Source organism: Gossypium hirsutum, chromosome D07 (genome assembly GCF_007990345.1).
Source record: "Gossypium hirsutum isolate 1008001.06 chromosome D07, Gossypium_hirsutum_v2.1, whole genome shotgun sequence".
Taxonomy (NCBI): domain Eukaryota; kingdom Viridiplantae; phylum Streptophyta; class Magnoliopsida; order Malvales; family Malvaceae; genus Gossypium; species Gossypium hirsutum.
The window spans coordinates 54,353,520-54,380,919 of record NC_053443.1 but is presented as its reverse complement, the minus strand read 5'-3'; the positions used below and the strand labels follow the sequence as shown (position 1 = coordinate 54,380,919).

General features: G+C 33.7%; 2 protein-coding genes across 5 annotated transcripts; both read right to left on the bottom strand.

Annotated features, from left to right (window-relative positions):
* Positions 1-996: 996 nt before the first annotated feature.
* Positions 997-4,628, bottom strand: LOC107925720 (protein XRI1). Of its 2 annotated transcripts, XM_016856442.2 has the most exons (10): positions 4,433-4,628; positions 4,173-4,288; positions 3,296-3,339; positions 3,073-3,192; positions 2,838-2,977; positions 2,294-2,357; positions 2,090-2,192; positions 1,968-2,008; positions 1,724-1,807; positions 997-1,511 (listed from the first exon to the last, which is right to left on the bottom strand). In XM_016856442.2, exons 2-10 carry the CDS (start codon positions 4,190-4,192, stop codon positions 1,234-1,236), a joined length of 894 nt encoding a protein of 297 aa, XP_016711931.2. In that variant the 5' UTR covers positions 4,193-4,288; positions 4,433-4,628; the 3' UTR covers positions 997-1,233. The 2 variants fall into 2 exon arrangements, with proteins under 2 accessions (XP_016711931.2, XP_040953809.1); XM_041097875.1 differs by having other exon boundaries at positions 4,173-4,487.
* Positions 4,629-17,971: 13,343 nt separating this feature from the next.
* LOC107925902 (uncharacterized) lies at positions 17,972-27,082 on the bottom strand. Of its 3 annotated transcripts, none has more exons than XM_016856643.2 (17): positions 26,877-27,082; positions 26,509-26,702; positions 26,236-26,362; positions 26,053-26,093; positions 25,524-25,617; positions 24,371-25,194; positions 23,472-23,603; positions 22,597-22,669; positions 22,227-22,272; positions 22,043-22,115; positions 21,662-21,727; positions 20,041-20,118; positions 19,776-19,948; positions 19,238-19,284; positions 18,661-18,913; positions 18,471-18,575; positions 17,972-18,385 (listed from the first exon to the last, which is right to left on the bottom strand). In XM_016856643.2, exons 2-17 carry the CDS (start codon positions 26,682-26,684, stop codon positions 18,030-18,032), a joined length of 2,664 nt encoding a protein of 887 aa, XP_016712132.2. In that variant the 5' UTR covers positions 26,685-26,702; positions 26,877-27,082; the 3' UTR covers positions 17,972-18,029. The 3 variants fall into 3 exon arrangements, with proteins under 3 accessions (XP_016712132.2, XP_040953808.1, XP_016712134.1); XM_041097874.1 differs by having other exon boundaries at positions 22,043-22,085; positions 26,877-27,065; XM_016856645.2 differs by lacking the exon at positions 18,471-18,575 and having other exon boundaries at positions 26,877-27,065.
* Positions 27,083-27,400: the final 318 nt, after the last annotated feature.

The following is a 27,400-nucleotide window of genomic DNA, read 5'->3' as shown; positions in this document are numbered from 1 at the left end:
TACATGTCACTGGTCCCTAAATTCAACCTAATTGATTTCTGAATTTGTATTTTCTGTCAACTATACTGATATCTCAGTATTAACACCATTAGTTTGCATTGACATGACACAATTAACCAATGGTGTCATGTGATAACCTCTCAAATCACCAAATGACAAATATAATTTTAAAAAATAAAAATATATAAATATATAAATTAAAAATTATATTTATGTTTGTCGCAAGACTGCCAAATGGCACCATTGGATTGGCTAGTAGTGCTATGTCAGCACAAATTGACGGTGTTAATGCGGAGGTACCAACCTGGTTGATGGAATACAAATTTAGGGACCACCAACAATTTTAGGGTACAAGTTCAAGGGCCAAATCATATAATTTAGCTTTTTAAGGCAGCTTTCACAAGGTTCGAGCATTCTAAAGCAGAACAAAGTAAAGAGTTTCCACATCAAAATACAGTTCCCAAAGGCCAACCCCAAAGCTGCCTTCATCACAACCTCTACTTTTTCCTTCTGGAATTTGGGAACTAAACAGCTACTAAAAGTGTAAAACCATTTGAAGAGAAAGTTCTGAAATCTGTTGTTTCCAACAAATTCGACATATATATACGGACCACAAGATCTGTACCAACATAACGACGAAAGGAAAGAAGAAAAATAAAAGAAATTGCAACTATGTTGGAAATTTGGTACTCAAAAAATCAAATCCTATTCCTTTTGAGACACAAAGATCAACACCGGACCTATGCAATCGCCCTAGTGATCATATACCAAATACAGGTTAAACAGACGTGCATTAGCAAAAGATGAGGGGCAGCATAAAATTTGATGCCAATGACCATTTATACACCAAGATAATAATATTGTCATACTTAGATATGGAGATAAGAGAGGCACAACATTACAATCTTATGCTTCTACAGAATATCTAAATACTATTTGAATACATGATTTCAGCTTAGCTAAAGCATTAAATTGGCAAACCGAAAAGAATAGGTGGATCTCAAATATCATGTCATTTATAGCCTTAAAAAATAAAGCATGTATTAGACAAATATTAGACCCTCAGAATACTATTTGGAAACATAAAACACTTCGATGTGTATTATGAATTCCAAGCGTCCAACAAAAAAATACAGAGTTACTCAACCACCAGATTTTAACCACGGGGGAGAGCAAAGGGCGCTAAAAAGGAGAAAAAAAGTTAAAAATAAGTTTAGAAGAACACTTATCTACTCAGCCTTTCGTTCTCATAATTGTGATGGTGCCTTTTCCTCCTTCAGTACGAATTTTAGTTTTGCCGACAACAGGCTTCCCAGAAAAAGCAGAAGTAGGGAAAGCATCAGCAAGATCTTCATTGCTTTGTTTCGATTTTGATGGTGGCGGAGTTCGGATTCGCTGATTTATATCCTTCAGGGTGACATCTCCATGGAAACCACAGGGTTTAATGAAAGCAAATGGGTAGGCAACAGATGATGCTACCTTAGGGGGCATTCGGATGAAAGACTTCCTACCTAAATGAAAAAAAAAAAAAACCCGATCTGACAGAGTTAATCTTACTTAGAGGACATGGTATTTGAAATAGAGAGACACAATTCATAGAAGCTATACTTGTCCTTTAAACAACAGCAGGGAATAGGCTGATACTGGATATAGAACATGCCGAGACACAACGATTGAAAGGAAAACAAAAGTAAATAAAAATAAACAAGATTAGATAGGTTACCTTTGAGAACAACATTTCCAAGCGTTCGAGTTGCCTGCTTTTGAACAGCATCAGCCCCAGACTCAGGTTGGGCATTGCACAACTCTATGAACAGAGCCAAGTTTCATCGTAAAGTTAAGAAAATGTGCACTTCGAGAGAGAGTGTGTGATGGAACAATGATGTCCAAAATGATTTCAAAAGAAAAAATGAAGATAACAACAGTACACTGTATACAATATATTCGGAAGAAAAGCACTCATGTACCTGAAGTATCAATTTGAACATTGGATGCCCCAGTCAGATTCCTGAATCTCACGTTATAAAGCAATCAGAACAAATTAATAACATGATTCAAACAAAAATCTTGAAAGTCCATAGAAGCATACATATCATCAGAGCTAAGAAGCAGCTCCGGGTCATTAAAGTATTCAGCAAGCCATCCTTCACATGACTGATCTAGGCCATCATAACTGGAGGCTGATGCATCTTCTGCAATTTTTTCTTATGATTAAAAACCCAAGTATGCATTTGAATAAAGTGGTTTACTATTTATACCCTAAACCCTATGAAAATGGGCTTGGATGAAAAACCTGATAAACCAGCAACCCACTCAGATGCATCGGGCAAGATCTCTTCAATCATATCATCCCTCTCCTATGCATGGAAAGAAGAACGAAATAAACAAAACGTAGTAACAACCATGGTACATTTTAACCAGTATTAATAAGTTCTGACTGCATCTCATGAGAAAGTAATTAGACATAGATCTATCATGCATGTTTTTCAAAGGCCGCCAGAATAGGCAGAAGTCCAGAACTTGTTTTAAATAAGTAATGAATTGTAGAGAATAAGATTTGAAAATATCAGCAACCTCAAGCCAGTAGATGTACTAAACAAAGTCGGCTTGTGCAAAGAAGTCGCAGATGGGATGCACAAAATAATGCGGATGATGGAGTATTCATTCTCAGTAAAATAAAACAACTTATGATTAACTGATAAGTTCTAACATCAGGATTCTCATCTAATATATTAACTCATGTCAACTTTTCAAAACAAATTTCAAAGATAGCTGTTCAGAAAGAATGGTAAGCTTCCTTCAAGTTCTTGGGAATAGAAAAGTTATATAGCACTCACCCTTGATTTTAGGAATGCGGATGGCATCTCTTCACAGATAAGGGAAGAATCTACCGCATGAGTGTCAAATTGAAGCATTCTACGCCTTTTAACTTGTGAAGCAGTCTCCCTCTTTTCCTCTGATTCCTTACTTATATCATCTGAAGGTCACAATGGTATTACATCTAAAGGAATGAGAAGAACATGTCTTACAAAGATAACAAGTTTTCAAAGAAAATCAAGAAACAAAGTTTACCATTTTGAGTAACATGGTATGACAGATCCCCACATTCCTTAACAGGGGTTGCTTCAACAAACATGTAGGAAAGGTCTTCCTCGTTCAAGGTCACTTGAGTCCATGCACCTTCGGAGGCACCTGCTCAATATAGTTCAGACATCACTAATCTCTTGTCTTAAATCTTTTTACTCACTTCGTCATTTCAAATATATTAACTAGATAACCTCAGGTATTAACTTACCAAAATCGTTGTTCTTTTGATCTCCATGCCAATTCCATGGCTCCCTGTCACCAATCAAACAATAAACAAAAAAAGAGTAAAGCATTTAGGCCAAAGCAGATAGACCTCACAATGAATCATCCAATGCTTTACCAAAGTGGAATCCATGCTACATTTTACCAGCATTAAGCCAAAATCTTAAAATGGGGTTCCTAAATAAGTTAGGAATCAAATCAACAACATAATCTAAAAAACTAAATAGACATAATAAGGAAAAAAGAAAAAGAATTATTATGCAGATAAACAACATTAAACAGTAAACATTTCCACCTTACTAGTAAAACAACAAAAGGAAAAAAGAAAAGTAAAATTGAAGCATTGTATCCAATAATTATTTATGACCTAAACAAACATCACATGCTGAATAATAAAAAGGACACCTGTACCATTTAGATCTAGAAACAAGGAAAGGGGATCATAATCTATATGATTTTCAGCATTGATGTTTAAGCTAATCAAAAAGCAAAAGAAAAAAGAAGAGAAGAATTAAAGAAAAAAAAAACACAGTGACCCACCCTTTTATTGAGAGCCCACACCTTCACTCTTTCAATTTTACAATTTTAGTTACAGTACAAATACAAATCCAACAAATCCCACTACCAAAATTAAACGGAAAAGAAAAATCCAAGCACACCCATTAAAAAAGCTTAAAATCAAGCAAAAACCCATTTCAGGGGGAAAAGGAAACTAGCATTAATCTCAAAAAAATTGCAAAAAAATTCTCATAAAATTATAAAACAAGAAAAACCCAGAAACAATATCATGCATTTTAAAACCAAATCACACCAAAGAAGAAAAAAAGAAAAAGAAAAAGAAAAAGAAAGAAAAGAAACTTTACTGATCATAGTTGTAATCCATTTCTTCTTCTTCTTCTTCTTCTTCCTCCCTTCAAAACTGAATCAAATAACACCCTTCTTTTTTTTCAATCCCAGTCTTCACTTCTACAACAACACCCTAAAAAGTAGCCGTTACACAGAGATCGACAATTACTTCATCTTCTTTTTTTCACTATTTATCGAAGCGAAGCAAACTCACTAAACGGACAAATATAGATATAAATATTAATAAAATAATAAATACTAGTAATATTTTACTTACATGTCATATAAAGCAGTGGAAGCAGCACTCACTGCTACTTCTCAGCCTTACTCTTTTGGCCTTTACTCTCTCATATATTTTTCCTTTTTAAACTTTTTTTATGTTTTTCTTTTTGGATTTCTTAATTACTATTTCCACTCTTTACCATGACCATTCAGCAAAACAGAGGAAGCTGCGTTTTAATTTTGTTAATCTGTCATTAATTAGGCAGGGATTTCCTGGGTCTTTTTTATTTACTTTTTTTCAAGTTTTTCTGCCGGGAGATTAGTTCACGCGATTTTTTGAAGAGCGTGAGTCAACGATCGGAGTAAGCTTTGAAAATACGTGCCTTGTAAACGAAGAGTTGAACGAGGCGCGTGGTGGTGGACTTAGAAAAAAGTATTTTAGGTAGAAACATAGGGTGGGGCCGGCGGTCGCGTTTTAGGTGGGAGGAGTGAATTGAGAAATTGACATTTGATAATGGGCTAAAATAAAATGGGCCCCTTGATTTTGCCCTTCCTATTTATCAAATCTATGGCAAAGCGGAAGCTTCGCAACTTTTGAGAGGGCGATATAAATGCGTTTATGGTTAAGGATCGATTAAATTATTAGTTGATTGTTTGATTTGATTAAATAAATTATTAAAAAAATTTAAAATGAGAATAAATATAAAAATATGATTTCACATGTCTATATTTCTCGAGTCAATTAATCTAATATCTTTATCCAGATAGATGTTTCTATTGATTCTCGACCTAATTAATTCGATTGGTCTACTTCAAATAATAATATTTATGTTTTGGTCAAGTCATATCATGGCTCGATTTAATTCTTTTTAGAACTTAGATTTAGCTCGATTGGAATTTTCCCCCAAATGTTTAAAAGAAATAAAATATTAAAAAGTTTCATATTAATATTTATATATTTTTACAGTTAAATTTCAATAGAATAATTGGATTAGCATTTGGGGCTTTAAAAACTTGTCACATGTCTCTCTTTTTTAAAAATATTTATTTTTTAAATATTATATTATACCCATATAGAACATTTGTTAATCTCCCAACCCTTAAAAATGGGTAGTGTATTAAAATTATTCCAAAATAATTTTAAAGTTATTTAATTCGAAATTTGCATCAAGCCGAACCAAGATGAGGACATAAAATTTTTGTCCAAGCCCAAGCGAAAGCAAGCTAGGAAAGACACCCGACTTGTGAACAATTCTATTTTGAGGTTTCAAGTTCAAGTCTCACTATATGTGAGTCTTTTTAGATTTATTCAAGTCTAGATATATTCTAGTTATTAGTCTAATATATTATTAATTCTAGTTTCATCTACTTACACTTCCATGCTAAGTGCAAATTGTTATTATATGCTTATAGATAGCGAGTAGGCATTTATTAAAAAATTCACAAAAATACAAGCACAATGAAAGACCTATCTGTCAGGTGTTGTTGCTAAATTGTACCATAGATTTAAGAGGATGAAGGTTTTCGAGCTCTACCACTTGAGATCATAAAAATTCCTACTCCGAGATAAAAATATTGGACACATCAATACCCAAGATTGAGATCATCATTCTAAGAAAGTACAAGTGCGTACGGCTTCCACTTCGTTTTCTTAACTAGGAGCCAGATCCAAGACCTCCCTCGCTTAATATAATCTTTTGATAGTCTTCAATCAACTTACCTTCCCTTTGTGGCACAACATAAGGAGAAAAGCAAGAGGACCACCTAGGAGTGTTCGAGGCATAATTTCAATAGGATCACCCCTTGTGGAAACTTAGGGTGATGAAGCATGAAGAGTGGTAACAAAACTTGTCATAGGCAAAATCCTTTCCTAAGATGCATTGCAAGAAGTTTTTGCCTTAGTAGTGGTCCTCTTGTTCATCGGTAGTTCAAACATTGTTTTTGGTTTCTTGCTAGGAGGAATTATTTCCTTTCATCGAGGTACCTAAGATCATCTCATTCATGTTTTTATCCATCAGTAGTAACGACCCCCTTTTACAGCTCTCGACTAAGGTGGAGTTGTAAAGACATGGGAATCAAATGGCAAATAAGTGAAAGGCACATGGAAAAATCATTAAGTACATGATGTTTTAGTGTCTACTTAAAAACTAACACAAGGCCTACCATATCAAACCGTGAAAACTAGTAGTAAAAAGACTATAAAGGTCACACATGGTAAACACGTACCCTAGAAAAACCTATCAGTTTCCAAATAGCAACAAAGTAAATTTTTCCAAGTGTAGGACGAATCTTGCTTCTCTAACTTGCTTTCTTAGGCCAATCTTTAAGACTCACCTCTCTAGCTTACCTTCTCAAGCTCTACTATCAAAGCTTTCGCCTCTAACTTGGCTTCTCAGGCTTGATTGTCAAGGCTTGCCTTTCTACCTTGCGCTTTCAAGCTTAATCACCAAAGCCAAAAATGCATAACCCCTTCACTATACTACAAAGTCCCAGACCTAATCGTTTTGAATAATATCACTTTATAAAATTTCCCTCGACAGGGGGCAATTGTTGTACCAATAGTGTGCCAATGCCATATCTCTTGAAAGGTTTGCTCGACTTAAAGGCTTGCCTATTTAGAGAACCACTCATATCTTGCCAAAAATCTATTAAATATGATTCTCATCACATGTGCTATGTCCCAATGCATGTCCTAACATCCTACCACTAGCTATCTACCAAATAGCCTTTGCCATCAATTTACATCGTTGCAAGATCCTCATAACCCTACTGTCTAGCCTATGAGATAGGATTATTGTTTGATGGGACCTATGACAACTCCTCTCCAAGTTCATCACCTATATAAGTGACCCGTTCGCGTTTGTGCGCATAAAAACAAACAATTTTATGAAACAATTTAAAGAGCGGGTTTTAACTGCAAACATACAATGTCAGTTATAATATTTGTAGTGTCAATGGGACACCCAAGTATCCCAAAGATCGAACCCAAAAGATTGTCAAGTGGGTCAATGTGTTTATCAAGTTAATTACAAGTTACGCAATTACTAATCTAATTGAGTTGAAAATTATTAGTGCAAGTCCAAATAGAATTGTTTATAAACTAAAATTAAACTATTAATTAAACCAACTAAGCTAAACTTTCTTTCTAATGTTTTAGATAATGTAAATGGTTAAACGATGGTCGATTGACTAGTTGAGTGCTAATTAAACTAATGAACCTATGACGATTATATTGGTTGCCACTCTTAGTTAGGAATCTTGTAATACCCCGAAAATTACTACAGTAAGAAAGTAAGATATTATCCTTGATATAGTAAAATAAGAAAATAAAATGATAAAAAGGGAAATTTTGAGTTATGTCAATGTTGGGAAGTATATTATGATATATTAATTTAAGAACGGACTAAATCGTAAAAGCGAGAAAAGTTTTGTGGCCCAAGAGTAAATACTCAAAATTTAAGGAGTTAAAGTATAAATATGAAAAAGTTAAAGGACCAATAGTGCAAATATTTTAAGGGTGGAATGATCTAGAAACTAAGGAAAATGGATTAATTAGGACCAAATTGAATAAGTGGAAAAAGAATTAGGGGTTAAATCACAATTTTACCAAAATAAGTGATGAGTCAATGGAGGAATTTTGAAGAATTATGAGGGGCAAAATGGTCATTTAGCAAGGAAGATAATTTTGAAGAGTAATGATGATGTTGGTAATATTTTAGATTAAATAAATAAATATTAGTTTATTAATATTTTGATTTGTTTTTTTATTATATTTTATTATTATTTTATTTAGTATATAAGGAAAGAAAGATGAAGAATTCTCTTAATCTTTCCATGCCACCAACGTGAGAGGAGAAAAGAAAGAAGAATTTTTTTTCTTTACAATTTGGTCCTTTTACCAAAAATTCATCATTTTCACTTAGAAATCAAAAGAATTTCCATAGCTACCAAGAGAGAAAAAAAATAAAGAGACTATGGGGAGCTAGAATATCAAGTTGGATTCAAGAAATAGAAGCTGGAGGGGAGAGAAAATTAAGTTAAAGATTGAAATCAATAGTACAATGTAAGAACATCAAGATTTCAATATATTTTTAAGTTTGATATTATTGAAAAGCATGAAAATAATGTTAAAATAGAGTTTTCTTATATAAGGTTCTATGTTCTTGATATGTTAGTGAAGGAAAATAAGAGGAATGATGGGAAATATTGTAGAGAAAGGAAAGGAAGGTGTTATAAACTTGATTATCAACATTTTCCACCAAAACAGTTTTGGACAGCAGTAGCAATTTAAATTTGATAATTCACCAAAAATTGTAGAAATTGAATTAGAGGTTAATTAAAGTATTAAATTAAAGCCTATTGAGTCTAGTTTTACATAGAAGAAATGTTGTAAGCAAAAGAATTTCATATTATGAGATATATGAATTTTTGTGAGACAAGGTCAGATTGATTTTGGGTTTCCCTATTCTGACTTTGGAAAATCATCAAAAGTTTTTAAAAAATAATTAGGGGTTTAAATTTATATGTTTAAATTTTTAATAAGTCTATTTTTAAGAGAAACAAACAAAAATATCATCCAAACCCTTTGGTAAGAGATAATTAATTTTTAGTAAAGAAAGGTCGAAGCTGTCAAACAATAGAATAGGGATAAATTTGAAGAATTTACTGTACTTATTGGCTAAATTATAAATTCTGAAATTTTTATGGTAGAAATATATTTGAGTTTAGTTTCAAAAATATCAAGCGGATCTTAATTTATAATTTTTTAGCTCAAGATATAAATAATTTAGTGTATAACTCAAGTGGACAACTTTGATATAAACATATAAGTAAATAGTGAAATTATAGATAATGTTACATATAAGCATGTTATATGCATTATGGATGTGGAATGGAGAGGAGGAGGAAAATATATATGAATATTCATCTAGCATGGGTTTATATTAAAAATGGCTAATTTGCATGTTTTAGGCTCAAGGACTAAACTGAATAAAAGTAAAATTTTAAAGTCAATTTCGTAAAAATGTTAAAAATGACAAAATTGCATGAAATGAATTGGTTTATTGTCTAAATTAATATATTGAAATAAATTATTAATATCAAGTGGATTTAGTGCATTAATTTTGTTGTATGATGATATTATAAAGTGATTTTGTTAAATATTGATATCAGTATCAAATTGTGAAAATAGTTAAAATATTAGGGTTTGTTATTAAATTTATATTTTATTAAGGTCTGTATGATAGCCTAAAATATTTGGATAAATTATTAATTGAGAAAAATTAGTTGATTTGATAGATTAACTAGTTAAGGGACTAAATTGTAAATGTTGTAAAACCTGGGGTAATTGTGTAAATTTGAAAAAAATTGAAGGTATAAATTGTGAAATGAATTGGAACTGAAATATATGCTAATGAATGAGTAATTTTATATGTTAGATCAAGATTTCGTAGATACTCGTGAAAAAGGAAAAATAATGGAGTAGTCCCTGAACTTCTGCAATTATCACAATTTAATTAAGGTAAGTTCATATGGTTAAACTTTAATGTTTATTTATTAACTTGATGAATTTTATCATGTATTTATTCATATATATTGTTGAAGATAAAATTATTGTTAAATTATGAAATTGAATTAAATGTTCAAAACGAGTGGAACGCGGGATTGAGTACAATCGTTCTGTGGCAAATGATGAATTGGCGGTAAATGCAAAGGATGAATTGATGGCAAATTACCCAAGTAAATCGAGGCTCAACATTTGTTGCGAACTTTCGTGTTTTCTTTCCATTTAGCATTTTTGAGTTTCTATTTAACCTTATTGGGTTTCCGTTCAGCTCTTTTGAGCTTTTGTTTAAACCTTATGATTTTTCGTTCAGCTCTTACGAGCTTCCATTCAACCCTTATGGGTTTCCATTTAGCTCTCATGAGCTTCTATTCAGCCTTTGGGCTTCTGAAAACGATGTACTCATATCCGTAAGTCGTTCTTCGAATGGTAAGTTATCGGGAGTTGTCTTGGATGATATAAGTATATGGAGAAACAGTAAAAGATGATATGTATCATGAAATGTATATATATGTATCACTATCTTGATATGTTGATACATGAAAATTATGTAAGTTGAGACGAGTAATAAATTCAAGTGTGACATGTTGAGATAATAAGGTTATTGATGTTGAAATTATATGAAATATGTTCAAGTATGCTAACAAGTATTGTTGTTTGATGCTTAGGCAAGTGCCAAACTACTAGTTGAATGGTAATATGTTTAATTATAAGATGCATTGAAATGGTAAGTGCTCAAATGAAAATATGCTTGTGCTCATGAAAGAGTGGTAAGATTTAAGTTATGCAATTTCTTATGAAAAGAGTTATCATGTGATTAATTCGAAAAAGGTCTATCTTTAAATGCACTAACTAGTAGCTATGATTGAATGATATATTTATGACTGGTGTGTTATGTATATGGAATGAGTGTGGAAAGTAAAATAAACGCAAATGAAAATAAAAATTTTTTGGAAGAGTTAAAGTTGCTTAAAATCCTACTATGCTAGGAACAATATGTATAGATGATATTGTAGATTTATTTGCTTAGTGAGTTGTTAAATATAACTTCATGAGTATTATGGTATCAATATTGGATTATTCTTTATATGTATAAATTTCATATTTTAAAAAAAGTATTATGATTAAAGCTTATATGAGCATACTAAGCATTCATTGCTTATGTAATTGTTTTCCTTTACTTTACAGATTATTGGAAGCTCGATTGGGTTGGAAGCTTGTCGGAGTTATATCACACTATCCATCGGTTTTATCAGTACTTTCGAATGTTTTGATTTTGGTTATAATAGCATGCATAGGTATTTGTTTAATGATGACCTATATGTAATTTGTTGAGTTTAGCCACTTATTTTGACTTGTTTTAAATGTCTAATTATGGCTTGTAAAATAGCCTATTTTTGTCCACACAGGCAGAGACACGGAGTGTGTCTTAACCGTGTGTGACACACGGCCAGGTGACACGGCCGTGTGTCCCTTATATCTAAAATTTGCACAAAACAGAATGCTCACATAGCTTAGCACACGGGCATGTGACTTGGTCATGTGACCTAAGTCAGTATACTCACGCGAGCCGAGACACGGCCATGTGTCCTTATTTAGAATGCCCACATAGCCTGAGACACGAGCGTGTCTCCAAACCGTGTGAGTCACACCGTGTGACCCCTGCAATATTGAAAATTTTAAGTATTTTTGAAATTTTTTTGAGTTTTAGACTTAGTCCCTATTTATTTCTAATGCGTAATTTGGGCCTCGAGGGCTCGTTTAAGGGACAATATGTATGATTTTGATTGGTTTCTAATATGAATACTAGATGAAATGAAATGTCTGATAATTAATTTGTAAACTCTGGTAATGCTCCGTAACCCTATTTCAGCGACGGATTCGGGTTAGGGGTGTTACAAATCTCCTCTCGGTCTCATCCTAAACTAAGAGATACCACCTAAGATTACCTCTCGGTCTTACCAAGGCATATAGATTACCTCTCGGCCTCATTACTTGGCACAATTATTTCGAACTATCTAAGGATAAATTCTCCTCTCGATCTCGTTTATCTAGGTTTTTTGCTAGAGCTGTCAATTCTAACGTATTAAGCATTTCTATATAATTGAACAATCAATCAATCAAGAATAAACATCAACTTAAGCTAACAACCAACCAAACAATCAATCATTCAACAATTTTAGCACATACTCAAACTCAAATTCCAAACAAGCATTTTATCAAAACATATTGTAAATATAAAATGAAAGTAAACGGTTTAAGAAAATACTCATTCAATTGATGAAATTTCATTGAAGCCAAGAGTTTGTCCATCCTTGTTTACAAAATATTTTAACAATAAGGAAGAAAGTAAACAACAAAACTAAAATCTAACCTAAAAAATAAAAGAAAAAACTTAAACTAAAAATGAAAAAAGAAAAGAAAAGAACCTTAACCCTAACCTAAAATTAAGGAAAAAGATGATAGAAAACCTAAGCAAAAGAGTCCCCATTTTCATTCAGCCAAAAGTGGATTTAAATAGTTGATTTCAACTAAAATTTTGGACCAAAAAGCCTCTAAGTGCCTAATTTTGATTGGTGTGGGTATTGGACAAAAACTATCTCTGCAGTCATTTTTTTTCCACGTCAGGCGTCGATATCACGATACCCGAACTTTGATATCGCCATATCCAGTGATATCGCAATACCCAAGTCAGTATTAAAATTGGGAGCCTTGGAGTTCTCGATATTGCGATACCCATTCTTGGTATCACGATATCACTGGAGTTGACCTAAATTTTCTTCACTTTAGCACTGTCAGGAGTATCACGGCATTCCAAGGTTCAGTGTCGCAATACTCCTACTTCGAAAGGTAATTTCTTCGATTTCAAGCCATCCTCGACTTCCTACACCACTCAACCATATTGTTAGTTCCCAATGGCGCGTTTGATCAATTTGGGTCTAAAAAATGGCATAAAACTAACAAAAATTCTTTATTAACGACAAGAACAAAAACTCAATAAATGCAATGAAAAGACACTAATTTGCTTGAGAATAAGCTCTTTAAGTATAATGGAGAGCCTAATTTGATGTATCAAATTACGATAGATCAATAAGTGTTAGGATCTAATGCCCTCAGTATAGTATTTTCGTTTAAGTATACTTGTATTTTTTAAACAAACTGGTTTAATAAAATATCCATTAATTACATTAATATCCTTTGTATATTATTCTCAACACTTTTGCCTGCAAAGCAAAATGGAAGTAAATTTTGGCTCACTAGTTATCTAACATTTAACTAATGCTAAGCTGTATTATGTGGTCGGATTGTAATACAAAAAGACAACTTGTATTAGTAGATGAACCTAAACATGTCCTTAGTCTAATCGACAATGAGAAAATCGATTGAAAGACTAATATGTCGTCTATCAAGTCCAATTGGGCAGATGCTTTATCTTGAACATCAGAGTGGATGACTCCCAAAAGATAAAGACATTGATGTGGCTGACTGGGCTGATAGTACATTGAATAGGAGCCAAGTAGAATAGATCCTAGATCTGTTTATGGATTTATTCACTTGTGACGTTCATAGTGTGACATACATTAAACCTAAGTGGATGATGAACTATGTATACATGACTCGTATACTTTGATGTAAGTAAAAGCTTAAGCTCAAATAGATAAAGAACCGAAAGCTGATGCATTAGGTATATGACTTTTACAGTATGTAGTATCATTCACAGTAGTGGAATTCATAGCCCAACTAATGAGTAAATGATATCCTCTCATCGACATTACATGATATATGAAAAGTAAACATGACCATGAGTCATTTGTCTTTGTGATAAATGACTTGATTACTATTTGATAGTAATTAACTTTTCATGAAGGAAGATGTAATGGTTACCATGAGATAAAACAAAATCATATTAGGAGAACATATTATCTCAAAAAGATTAAGAATATCCTGTGAAGGTAACACACTTATGATAAGGTCATTAGACGAACACCTATTGAGTAGCTTTCGTAATGGTATGTAATTAGGGAGAGTTCAGTCACGATAAGAGGGCGTGTACCCCATTTGGCTACGGATATTGGCAATTATCACCGGCACTAAAGTCCTAGGATTTGCTTTTATCGTGGGCATTATCAAGCTAGCCAACATAGCTGAATCCATTTTGGGATGATCTTGTGAAACACCTACAGAGGGAGTACATTAAATAATGCAACATCGAAAAATAAAATTATTATTCAGACACATTCAACAATGTACCTGCAGCACATGTATGTGGACCTTTGTACTTTTTTTATCTCCCACAACCCTATCCTTTTCCTTAACGATGCGACAATTTTCCATGAACATGTGCCGTCTTGCACCGCACACTTCGACTCAAACTTATCAGATTTTGATTTAACGACGTGGTAATTAAAGCCGTTTTTGATGCTATGCTGTTTCAAAGCACCAATAAAACTATCCTTATTGGTAAACTGATTACCAACTTCAAGTTCACCGAAATCTACCCCCGAACTTGTATGATCGCGCAACCGATGTGGTAGATCTGGAAACTCTAACGCATCATCTGCTGACAGATCGACATTATTCATGTGGGCTGGAGGTGAGTATGCTCTGAATCATGGATTTATTCATCATCTGAACTCTTTTCACCATCTTCACCTTCTGTTGGAATAGGCTCCAGTTCAAAAAATAATCTCACATCGGAGTCATCTTCAAACCCACAATCATCTGCAGCGTACGACGTCCCCTCACCGGTTGATGTCGTAGGTAGTACGTCATCCCTTCTTCTGGGTATTTGATAATGTCCCCAACTGGATGTAGATTGCCATCCACTAGAACTTGATGCAGTTCCCCAGTACGTATTCCCAGCGTCAAACGTCGAGCCACCGACGTACATGTCCCATCCACTGACAGAGTGTCTTACGGGGGATGTGCATTCGACACTGCTACCAAACATGGGCTGTTCCGTATTTTGCAACCCGCTAACCGAGTGTCAGCCAGGGGTCGTGTATACATTTCGAACACCGGACGGAAGTACATTAGTTGGCGACGTAAATTGTACATATAACTCAATATAAGTTGCTCCACTAGCAATATGAGTCTGCACCATTGCCTCCAAGCTATGAGCACCTTTTATGTCGAACGAGTCATATGTCACTGGATCAACACAAGAACAAAATCGATACGTGATTGACAGAACTTTCATTGGCGTCATTCTGAAGATTTTACGCCTAATTCTTTTACGAAGTTCTGTCAAATCGATGTTCTGGTTAAATGACAGTCGCACCTATTCTCCGACAAAAAAACAACACCATTCTCGGTGTGGCAAACCTTACCATCGTAGTAAATAACAGCACTAATACGTTCACTCATTTTGAAGCTCTAACTTTCTTAGCCTCTCTAAAATGTTTCTGCTATGACTTATGCACTCTAAGAATATTTTCTGCCTAATTTATAGCCTCAGCCCAAACTTGCTACTGTAGCAAAATCGCGTCCACGAGGGCGCAATTTTATACTATTTGCTTAGAAACGTCAAAAAAAATTATTTCTTACATGACCAACTATAGCGAAATCGCGTCCACGAGGGCTCGATTTCACAATTTCTTCTCAAATATCATCCTGGTAGAAGCGATTTAATACTATTTGCTCAGAAACGTCAAAAAAAATTATTTCTTACATGACCAACTGTAGCGAAACCCTAAAAAGCCTACACCATAAACCCTAAAAGCCAAAAAACCCAAATGTGAAATCAACGTCAAAATTGCGTCCCCGGGAACGCGTTACGTGGCAAGACATCGCGCTGACGTGGACGTGATTTCTCGAAAAATGGCCCATTCTGGTAAATTTTGAAAAAAAGGGCTTTTTTTGGTAAATTAGCCGAGAGAATTACTTTCTCACTAAAAGTAATAATTCAATTTCTTGTTTTGTGTTTGGTTTGTGTTGCTCGAGCCCACAATTGATGCAATTTGGGATATGAGGATAGAGAAGAAGGTCGTTTGGTTGAAAGTTGAAACGATTGAAATCAGCCTCGCAAAAAAAAAACACAGATACTTTTCGGGGAAAAAAGTTTATTGCTATAAATATCACAAACTGGCTCAATTTAAAAAAAAATTAGACTTCCATTGTGACTGAAAATCGTTTCCTAAACTGGATTTTTCCAACAATAAGAAGGATTCTCTCCTTCATTTAGACTATTGACAACCCACCTCTCTGAACCTCTAGTAGTTCTTGGCACCTTTGCCACGACATGAATCGCCCTTGGTCACTAACCTTAAAATTAGATGAAATCAATACAGGTTGGTCCAAATAAATAAATAAGGACTCAAGTTGCAAAATTCAAAAAGATCCAATTTGTATTTAGGCCTTTTTTTATTTAATTGTATTTGATGGATTATTTATTTATTTATTTGCTGTTTATTTATTTTAATTTAAGGCTGATATTGTTTTAATTTTCTTTACCACAATTTGAGACTTATGAAAAATGAATTAAACATTAATTTTTAAAGAAAAAACCCTTTTACGTGATGATGGAGACAAATTTCTATTTTAAAATTTACTGTGAAATTGGATAAGATAGCAACAACTTAACTTACATTGTTTGTATATTTATCATTTTATCTAAATTTTTATTTTTAGTAATAAAATAATAATTTAAATAATTAAATTCGTTAAAAAAAATAATTTTAATTTATATTTTCATGACGCAATGTTTACTCCGCAAACTAATTCAAGTCGAATTATTTTTACTCTCATCATCGAATTTAAAATTTTAAATAAAATGTCAACATTGGAGGATGTGGGTTTAAGAGTGATGAAACACATTATTCTCCTATTTAAGGTTGGAGAGGAATTATGAATAATTTTAAATATTGTCTTAAAAAAAGCAGATATAATTAGGATCTATAATGAATAGTACTGTTGCTAGCAACAAGTGTTAATATAATGTTTGATACCTTCACAATTTTTTTAAATTTGGTTTTTAAGTTTTTTTTAAAAAATTTGATGTTAATTTTTTTTAATTTGGTACTTAAATTTTTTTAATCCAAATTGGTATTTAAATTTGACACTTTTTCTAATTTGGCATTAAAACTTTTTTTTTCCAATTTGATACCTTGTCAAATGTTATACAAATTACTCTAATATACTAAGTGTTATTTTTGACGAGGTAATAAAAATAATCAGTATATGACTGACATGTGACAAATGACATGGAATTTTTTTTCTTTTTCAAATGTTTAATTACTTTTAATTTTATTTTATTTTAATTTAATATAATCAATTTTTATTTTGGGTTCTTAAAACTCTTGCTTTCTTCTTCAATATCCATTCGACAAACATAGCTCAAAAAGCTCTAGTGCCAAATTAAAAAAAAAAAAAGTCAAGATTAAGTGCCAAATTGGACCAAGAAAAGGCTTAGGTACCAATTTAGGAAAAAGTGACAAGTTTAGATACTAAATTTAAAAAAATATATTAAATTTAGGTACCAAATATTATATTAAGCTTTACTAGAAGGACATGAATTTAAGTACACTTAAGCAAATTAAAATAACAAAACCGACTCGTATATAACATATTTGTCTTTTAAGCAAGGTCTTCAAAACCGAACTGATAGTCAAACTAGTTCTTAAATAAATTATTAAAAAATTCATAAAAAAATTAAAAATCTAGTTCAAGCAATTTTTTACCTAATTCAACCAATACATACCAATTCCTAAGCCAACCGGTTCAATACCCTTCTCCGAATTGATACCTTAACTGATTCCCGATCTAACAATCCAATTCCAACCGCCTTACTTTTAAGTTTTAATCCCCAGATCATTTTACCCTTTAAACTTCATATTTAAACAAAAAAAAAACCCTATGACATACTTATAGATGATAATTTAGTATATCAATATATTTATTAATTCTTTTAAAGCCACGTAATTTCTTATTTGATTATTTTCATTTTTCATCCACTTCAATTCAAGGAATGCACACTAGGCTTCCCAAGGCTAGCTCAATTTGACCTAAAAGAAATAAAGGGGGGAAAGGCCATTAAATTAAATATGTACATAATTGCCACAATGCTACAGGCACAGTTCGTAACGTTGTTTTAACGTTTTCTGGTTAACTTCGTATCAACATCACGCACTGTAATTTCTTGACATCGAACAATGCCGGCTGCTCCGCCATAGCACAACCATCTCTCACTACCCTTGTTCATGTTCCATCTCACTCTATGCATTGCCACAATCTTGGGAGGAAATGTCTCCATTTGGCTTTCACCTTCTTTTTCGGTTTCTTCTCTCTCTTTATTCGTTGCTTCTTTGGTTCCTTGTGCCAATGCTTGACTATCGTTGGCTTTCTTCTTGCCGTCACTTTTAGAGTTTGGGTTCATTTTGCTTTTCAGAGCTGCCAATGTTTCCTCGGGTTCAGATTCCAAGCTGGGATCGTTGCCAGAACAAAGGGCTGCAACAGGTTTAAGTAATTTGTTGGCTGATTGTTAAGAAAGAAAGTTGGAATATCTAATTAGTAACCCAATTCTGAAGCTTACCTAAAGTTCGCTCACTTTTAGATTTTGGTTTCATTTTGCTTTTCAGAGCTGCCAATGTTTCCTCGGGTTCAGATTCCACGCTGGGATCGTTGCCATCATAAAGGGCTGCAACAGGTTTAAGTAATTTGTTGGCTGATTGTTAAGAAAGAAAGTTGGAATATCTGATTAGTAACCCAATTCTGAAGCTTACCTAAAGTTCGCTGATTGGAAGTTGGAACCTTCGCTTTCCTATCCTTTGCATTTTTGCCAAGTGACTCGGTTAAGAAGTAACGCATGGATCTTTGGCCGTCCCCGCACTCACTACTCGGCTTCTTCAACGGCAAAGGATTATCTGGTAATGGAGTGTTAACTATTACAGCAGGTTCCTCCTCGGTCAAGGATCCACATGCAAAATGCGGTGATCGATTTCGTGAAAAATCTTTGTCCACTGCTTTTGAGGTTAGCTGGTTACAGAAACAATAGTATCAATGAGGCAAAACTCGAAAGAAGCAGCTTACGGAATATGACAAGTGGTTTTAAATTTTATTAAGGAAATTTCAAGCAGTTGTATGACAGATTTTCATGATATGCAGCATTAGTGAAAGGATTAAAACAATTTTACACAGCCAGTTGATTAAAAACGAAGGGAGAAACGCAGAATGTTAAGCAACAAAAAACAACTCATGGGAACAATTCTCGAACAGTCTCCAAGATGAGTTCTCATTGGAAACAAAGTCTGTAGGGGAAAAATTATAGCAAGCATTGTAAATAAAGGTAAACTAACTCACCTGAAAGCACGTGGCAGTACCATCTGCACCACAATATGCAACCATGCCTAAAATTTAAATCCACCAGTCAATGTAAATTTGGAAATGACAATTTGAAAATCAAGTTGCTCTTCATCCCACTTTAATAGTCAAAAATCACATTTGTAACCGCTGTAAGCATTTCCAATGACTTGCAAGTACAAAAAATACAAAGAGAATTTATGACTAAGTAGGCATGTAACGTTGCAGCTAAAATACTAGATCTATAATTAATATTTCACAAACTGAAAAAATGGATAGTTGTCACATGTAATCTTTTACATGATCTTTTGTTTGCATATCTTGTACTCCAAAAGTTTTCAGGTTTTTGCACACCATATTTCTTTTAGAAAAAAACAAACTACAATTTGACTTACTGTCCAACATATTAGGTCCACAGCAAATTTTACTACAGTGAGAAAAAATTATTTGTAATTTTACACGCACAAATAGTTTGAAAGGCTATTGCTCTTGTCAGAAGGCAATATTAATAATGTAAGAAAATCATTGCCTAGCATACCTGTTAATCGTGACACTTGTACACACCAGATTGCAAAGGATGAACAATTATAAACGTGCAGTCCTTGTTGCTTAGACCCACCAAAAGGTTTTCCAGTGACAGGCACATCACATGCAGCTTGAACTAAGCTGAGCAGTCTCATTGTTCCATCATCGAAGGATATGATAACGCATCTACAAACATAAAAGGTTGCCTCAATTCTAGTTGAAGAGAAGACCATCAATTCCAAATGAAAATAATAGGAAAGACATCACATATAACCTACCTTGGTTCTGGAAGCCAATCCAGGCTATATATGAACTTTGGTGCTGGATGGACATCCCACAATGGAAGAAATGGATCACTGCAAACAATCATCAGAGTAGAGCTCTTAAAGAACATGTAGGTTCTTGGAGATAAATGCTCAGTACAACATACCAAGAGAACATATTTTCAGTGCTTTTAGTTAAAAGGGACCCATAATTCAGGATCCCTCCCCTTAAAACAAGGGAGACCTATTTCGAAGTTAACATATGTAAATGTGTTTCTGTGAAATCCTAGACAATTACAATTCTTTTAAAACACAAAGTTCAAACTTTGAATGATTCAGAACATGAAAGGAAAATAGGAAAGCACTTCGACTATGCAAAAAATTGCAATTCCACACATAAGCCCAATCAACCAAAGAAAAGCAAGTACATAGATCAAGTTAAGCATTAAATTGATATGTAAAATCTTTTCATCTTAATGCCTAATTTCATCAACTAAACAAGCATAAAATGCAATAGAATCGCCCGTTGTTGTCAAGGTATGCACCTAGTGGTTGTGCCTTAGCGCCAGGAAACACAAGCGCATCAAACCCTTTCAGGCAAGGCACACATCCGGTGCACTTAGCTTTTTTTTGTATGGAGATAAGAGCCAAAAAAAATCCCACCTAATTGAAGTTCTCTTTCTTTTTCTTTTAAACTTCCCATTAATTGTACCATCACTAGTAAAAATGGGGATAATATACTTCTAAGTATTACAGTATTCCACAACAAATGTGATTATAAGGAAACCATGCATATTGGCCAAAAAAGAAAAATAATTTTATGCATGTTTTGTAGATAAACAGAATAACTCTTTAGAGTTCATTATCATAGTTATATATCTTAGCCTTACATTATTACACACACGTACATCACACCTTACTTCACTCAGGCAAATGGTTATTTTGGGCCTAAAGCCTCAGACAATTCACCTAGAATGCACCCCTAGGTAAAATTTTAGTTTGGTCCCTCCAACAATTGTAATGTTGTAAGCTAGTAGAATGGTAAAATTGCATTTTGGCAATTTCTGGCTTCACCCCTGCCTTGCACCCTTGACAACATTAGAAATGCCAATTCATTTATCATCTACTCAACAATAGCTACAACAATTGCTACTCTAATTTTGAGTGATTTACAAGTGAAGGTAAAAATGAATTAGAGGAAACACTGAAGAGGATCAACCAAATTCCATCCACAAGTAGCGAAACAAATGGAAATTAGTTTGACTTCTCAGTCAAAAAAAAAACTCTAACTTCAGTTGAACCTCCTATGACTCTGTAAGCTTCAATACATCATGTAAGCTTATGGCACTAAAAAGAATTCTAAAGAAAATGAAATACATAATAGCAAATTAAAAAGTGAACATAAGCTGTCAATCTACACTTTGATCTATGTCTTGCAATATGCCATCTTTAAGAAGATTCTAAAGTTCAATTAAGTTTTCGAACTATACAGTCAAAGAGTCAATCTTAATAAACAGAATAAAGCCACCCAAACATCTGGATTCAATTGAAATGAATGCATAGGGAACATGACAAGCAAAAGCTCAGAGATAACTGAGATACAAAGCGATCAAACTTAACATGCTATCAAGGTTACCGTATGTCCCAAAATTTAACACCTCCATGTCCAGCAGTAAGAATAACATTTGAGCTCTCCATATCACTGAAATTCAACATTAGAGTTTTTATTTACAACAATCAGTAAGCATCAAGCATCTGTATAGTTGACAGACAAAAAGATCTGGTTAATAAAGTAGTTCCAATTTATTAGCAATTGTCCAACAGAGGGCAGATAGCCCATAACCTTGAAAACTTAAAGAAAAAGGGAAGATAGGCACAAATCTACCAAAGGCCAGTCCTTTTGCATTTTAGCCACCAAATTCCCATAAGATATGGGTTCTGAACAGAAGAAAGTATTGCTGCATAGATAGCTATATAAAATCTAGTCTGGAAAGGGAACACTGCAGACATCACTGACCTTCCAGATGGGGCCCATGCAACTGATCTAATCGGTGCTGTATCTGCACTAAAACAAAGCAGAGGTCTCGTATCTGCATAATTACAAAGTGGGAAATAAAATTCAACTAGGGATTTGATGCTGATAACCAAAGCCCTAATTCAAACCACATCAATAACCAAAAAAACTTTGACTAATTTGTTACCATTAATTTTTGGTGAACCACTTGCAGAGAATTTCCACAAAGCAACCTGATATTAACTACATTAGTTTTGATGCTACAAAAATCAAAATCATGAGTAAATGATAATCCTAGCCATTGAAATAATAGGAAAAATCTAAGCAACCCAGCAAATGTTCAATCAACATATTAATGCAGGAGGAACATATTTTACAAATATTTCCTGGAAAAGTTCCATTGATTATAGACCAATTTTGTAAACAAAAAGAACACTTCTAATTCCTTTTATGCAAAGGCACTATACTGATTCTCCAAGAGTCAAAAACAAATACTATATAAGTGAAATTACTTATAAGAAAAAGTATATAAAACAACAAACTAACTAACATTATACCATTCCATCATGGCATCCAGCTAGTAAATAATCATGTGGAGGTGAGGTTGACCACTCAACTGTTAAAGGAATGCTGTTTAATAAACAGTAGCCTCTGAATTAGTGATAAATGAAGTAGAATCGAAAGCAAGAACAAGATCATAAAGGAAAACTGAAAGTAGCAAAAGGTCACAGGACTAGTTAAAGAATTTTATGAATCAAAGGATTTACAAGCAACCAAATAAAGCTTTAAATTAGTAAATCAGTCGGTTGAATTCTATGTTTACAAATTAATTTCCTCAACATGGAAGATGCAATATCACTGAGAAGGACCCAGACCCATTTACATGAAATTAGTAATAGAGCTGCATATGGTGTAAAGTGAAAATAATTCTTCTTTTCTTTTACAATGTTTTCCATATAATCTAGGAAGTTCTAATAAATAATTAGTATATCAATAAAGTCTCAGAAGTATGATATTCAATAGCAATTTATGCAAAATTTTGTTCTTTAGTTTTCTTTTTCTAACAGAAAAATTCTCCTGCATTCCACATGCAAAGGATTTCTATAATTCTAAACATGGGAGTAGTCAATGGGAATGCGCCATGGAGATGAACTGCAACCAGGAACAACCAAGACATGTTGCATTGCATATTGTGATATAACTGCCTAAGTATAAATAGGGATCCATGCTGCTTAATAACCCACATGTCCACAACCACCCCATCCCTCCATTTTCTTTGTACGCATAGCAAAGAACAACCCTACTTAGCACTATGATAAATGTTCTGTTTCCAACATGTTTTAGAAATTCTAAAGAACTGCAACATTATAGAAGTAGCACACACACACATATAGAACAATTTAATAGAGAAAAACTATAGATTGCAAATTACCTCTGTATATCACCGCATTTTAACTTTGAGCACTTGAAAACTGGGTCCAATTTTACAAAGCGAGGGTCGGTTCCCTGCTTAGGTGAAGTTGAATAAATAGTTTTTATCATATTTAGAAGAGGAACCTCCCACCTGCAATGCATTGGCGGAATCACACAACATTAACAGAAATTGTCAATGATAAACCTAAATGAAACATAAAATCAACTAATTGCTATAACCAACTGCAAAAGTGGATGACACGGAACTGATTTAAAACAAGAAACAGGGGGAGCTGGCATGGAAAGCTAAAATTCATAATAAATTAGGGGAAAAGTAGGCTTCTAAAAAATGACACAGAAGTATTAATTTTCAATGTTTACCGTGGTACCTTTGATTTCTACATTTCAGGTATTTGACAAACACCTTCTACCCCACTCTCATTTATAAGCATCTTATGCACCCAATCTAGTTGCAATATTGTAGAATTTAATTTAATTCTTCCAAAACGTTCTACTTGACTGAGTATTATTGTATTCAAGATTTTATATTGCAATAATTATTATTACAAGCATTTCAGATATTCCCTTATTTTGAAGTCTTGAAATGACAATTAATATCAACATATAGTTCTATGGACTTTTCCCCAATCCAATCCAATCCACTGCTAGTGCTAATAATCCACAAGCAGGGCCGTTAGCGGCAATGCTTCCAGACGTCGAATTAGGAAGCCAACCTATTCTGTTAAGTAAGACATGGCACGAGAACAACCCCCTTAAAAGAGCTTCTGTGTTCTATTAGTGTTGTATAAAGATAATGATGCTTATTCTTCAATGACTCAGTCCTAAGCAACGACAGGTAGAAAAATTACGAAGAAAATTTAAAATAGAAAGTCTAGACAATTAAGGCAGAGCTCTTACACTTCCAAAGATCCATTTCCCAGTAAGACAGCCAGATAGCCCATCCGTTGGTTGCATTTAGAATCATGTTTATGATATGGCTGCCATTTTACATCCCAAGCAACTTTTCCATTGTGTGCTAGGCAGAGGACAGCTCTTGGCAAGGCAATGTCGCCTGGAATAGAAAGAGAACCCGGGCTGACCTTGATCGAATTACAACCTAAAACATTACTTGACACAGTAGCTTCTTGCCCGGTGTTAAAATGAATTTGTTGGTTTATTGCAGAAGAAGATTCTGATTTTTCATTTTCAATTTTTCTATCACTGTTATTTTTCTCCTGTGTCGTACTTTTCAATTTTATACTCTTCTTAGAAGTTTGAGGGGTTGCATCAGATGTGCATGTTGCCTCTTTACAAACTTTTCGTTTTTTATGATTCTTATGTGGAACATTTTCTTGCGTATTCCCAGGAACATTGTCCGTAGAAACTGGCTGGAAGGAAATGCCTGGGTACTGAACAGCAAGAGGCTGGACATCTGGATCACTGTCAGGAAATTCAAGAATTGATTTTTTTCTAGATCTGCCTTCTGGTCTCTTAACCTGATCAGTCTGAGATTCATCTATTGGCATTTTTCTAGGTCTTCCTCTAGTCCTCTTTGCTGAGCTCTCGTTCACGGCCTCTGTATTTTGAGGTATTTGTTTCGACTTTTCCTTTGCCAGAGTAGCTTCTTCCTCGTTCACCCCAGCATTTAGCACACACCATATTTGAATGATGCCTCTACCAACAAGTGGGGCACCCAACTTGTGATAATAAGATTGAGGAGGATGAGCAGCAATAGCAATAAACTAGGAAAAAGAAGGCAAACAAAAATAAGTCACACGGATGGTCTCACAAGATTGTAGCATTAAGATGGTGATGATTATTATTAATCCTACTTATTAAGCATGCAAGCAAATTTTTAAACCATTATCTAAGAAAAGATCTAGGCTTTTTTGTCTCTTTCATTTGAAATACCCAAGTAGAACTAGGTTTGGGCTAGCACAACGTGCATCCTGAGAATAAAACAGTTTAATGCAAAACAACCGAAACTCAAATACAGAAGACTAAATTTATAAACAAAAGAAAGGTTCTCACAAGTAGGTTAGGATTTCAGAGGGGAGAAGTAGTGAAGTACCTCACATTTGACAAGACTGTTTGGATTCTCATGAACTTGAGGGCACCAATCCAATGCCCAAACAGACCCTCCAACATACATCACAAAGTCCTTACTGCAAGAAGATGTACTTCAATAATGTTAATAAATGTATACGACATACCATTTTGTAGCAAGCTTTGTAAGACAGGTTTAGACTCAATTTTGTCTGACAAATGAAATATGGTAACCTATGACACAGATCTTAAATAAGAGGAACAATAACACCCAAGTTCTTATAATTATCATATGCATATGCATCACAGATTAACAAGAACAAACACCATCTGGGGCATGTTCATAAGAGTTTCTTTTTTGTTTAGAGAGAGAGAGAGAGAGAGAGAGGAATCCTATACAATAGCAGAACTTTCATAGTCTATTAATTTGCATGTATGCTTGTCAAGAATGAAACTATGACCTTTTTCAAACCCAAATTACACCATCCTTTTACCACATAAAGTAAACCCAAAAATATTGGAAACTATTATCACAAACAAAAATCCAATCTAACCCGTATTCTACAGATGCATTGCTTCCGTACACTCTGTCCTGCTGCTTCAAAAAAAAAAAGAAGAAAAACAACCAGTATTAACAAAATATTATGCTATAATAAGTAATAACTACTCTAGAAGATTTTCTACTGTCGTTAAAGATCACTCCAACTGGAGAACCCAAAAAAAAAGATTACTTTCACCTTGGGAACAGTTGCTGATGAAAACTGGGGCAACTCTATGCCAAGAGAAACATCTTTACCCGGTGAGTCTTTTAGCTCATTAGCAAACCTAATGATCCTCGGTTCATAATCAAAATGCCTCCATTCCCTAAAAGCATGTTTAATAGTAAATTAGGAACATGTAGTTGTAGATTTCTACATTACACTGATAAAGCTAACATCAAAAGAAACAATCAAATTTTGCTTGTTTAACACATGGAAGTTCTAAATGCTCACAGACAAATATAAATCTACCTTAAGAAGGTGATTGAAGAAGAGAATCTCCGGATATCAGTTTCATACAGACCATCAATCTTGGGCTCTTCACAAAGCTTAGATATAGTATCCATTGCCCTAAAATGATTCTCGACCGAATAATCAAATACAGAGACCTTAGCTCCTGGACCACCATACAAGGGTTCTTCTGCCATTTTTCTACGTCTTTTTCACTACAATCATAACACATATTTTGTCAATCACTCGAATACAAAAGCATAATGCTCAATAATTGATTATAAGAAATAGAACCTAAACTGTAACTCAATGCTAAATACGGTACATGAATGTATAAAGAAACCCAATTTGGTGCGTTAACTATAATGCAAAGTTGTTTGAGCACTAACTCTAATTCATAATCTTCGTTACCCGGACTCGTCAGGTCCGGCAAAAACCAGCGGACACGGCGGCAGGTGAGAACTGAGACGAAAAGAGAAGAAAAAGAAACTGATTTGCAGAGACGCGAGAGGGAGAGAAGAGGGACGATGGTAGGAGGAAGATGATGATGGACGAACGAGAAAAGACTCTTCAAATAAATGAACAAAAATAATTAGGGTGTAATAAAGACTGTACCTATATTTATATTATTTAATTAGATAATCAAAATTGTAATGAGCCTAATTTTAATTCAGTAAAAATGTAATTTTTAAATGATTAAATTAAAATTTTATTACTTTTAAAGGTTAAATTATAATTTTATTTTTATTAATTTAAAATTTTAAAATTAAAGAATTAAAATAAAAAAAAATTCTATTTTAAATGCGGAGGCCTACCAGGTCCTAGATTCGGCCCTGAATATTATCTATATTGTTATCTATGCTAAAGTGTATTAAAAAGGTTTGAACTTTAATTTCTTTTAAAAAAGTTTGAA

Excerpts from the sequence above, each read along its gene's own strand:
- LOC107925902 (XM_016856643.2), bottom strand. The coding sequence starts at position 26,684 with ATGGCAGAAGAACCCTTGTATGGTGGTCCAGGAGCTAAGGTCTCTGTA. Across the intron at positions 19,949-20,040 it reads GATTGGCTTCCAGAACCAAG|ATGCGTTATCATATCCTTCG; the intron begins GTAGGTTATATG and ends TTATGTTTGTAG. Across the intron at positions 18,386-18,470 it reads TAAAAGTGAGCGAACTTTAG|CCCTTTGTTCTGGCAACGAT; the intron begins GTAAGCTTCAGA and ends AACCTGTTGCAG.
- LOC107925720 (XM_016856442.2), bottom strand. The coding sequence starts at position 4,192 with ATGGATTACAACTATGATCA. Across the intron at positions 2,358-2,837 it reads CCGCATTCCTAAAATCAAGG|GAGAGGGATGATATGATTGA; the intron begins GTGAGTGCTATA and ends TTCCATGCATAG. Across the intron at positions 2,009-2,089 it reads CTTCTTAGCTCTGATGATAT|GAATCTGACTGGGGCATCCA; the intron begins GTATGCTTCTAT and ends CGTGAGATTCAG.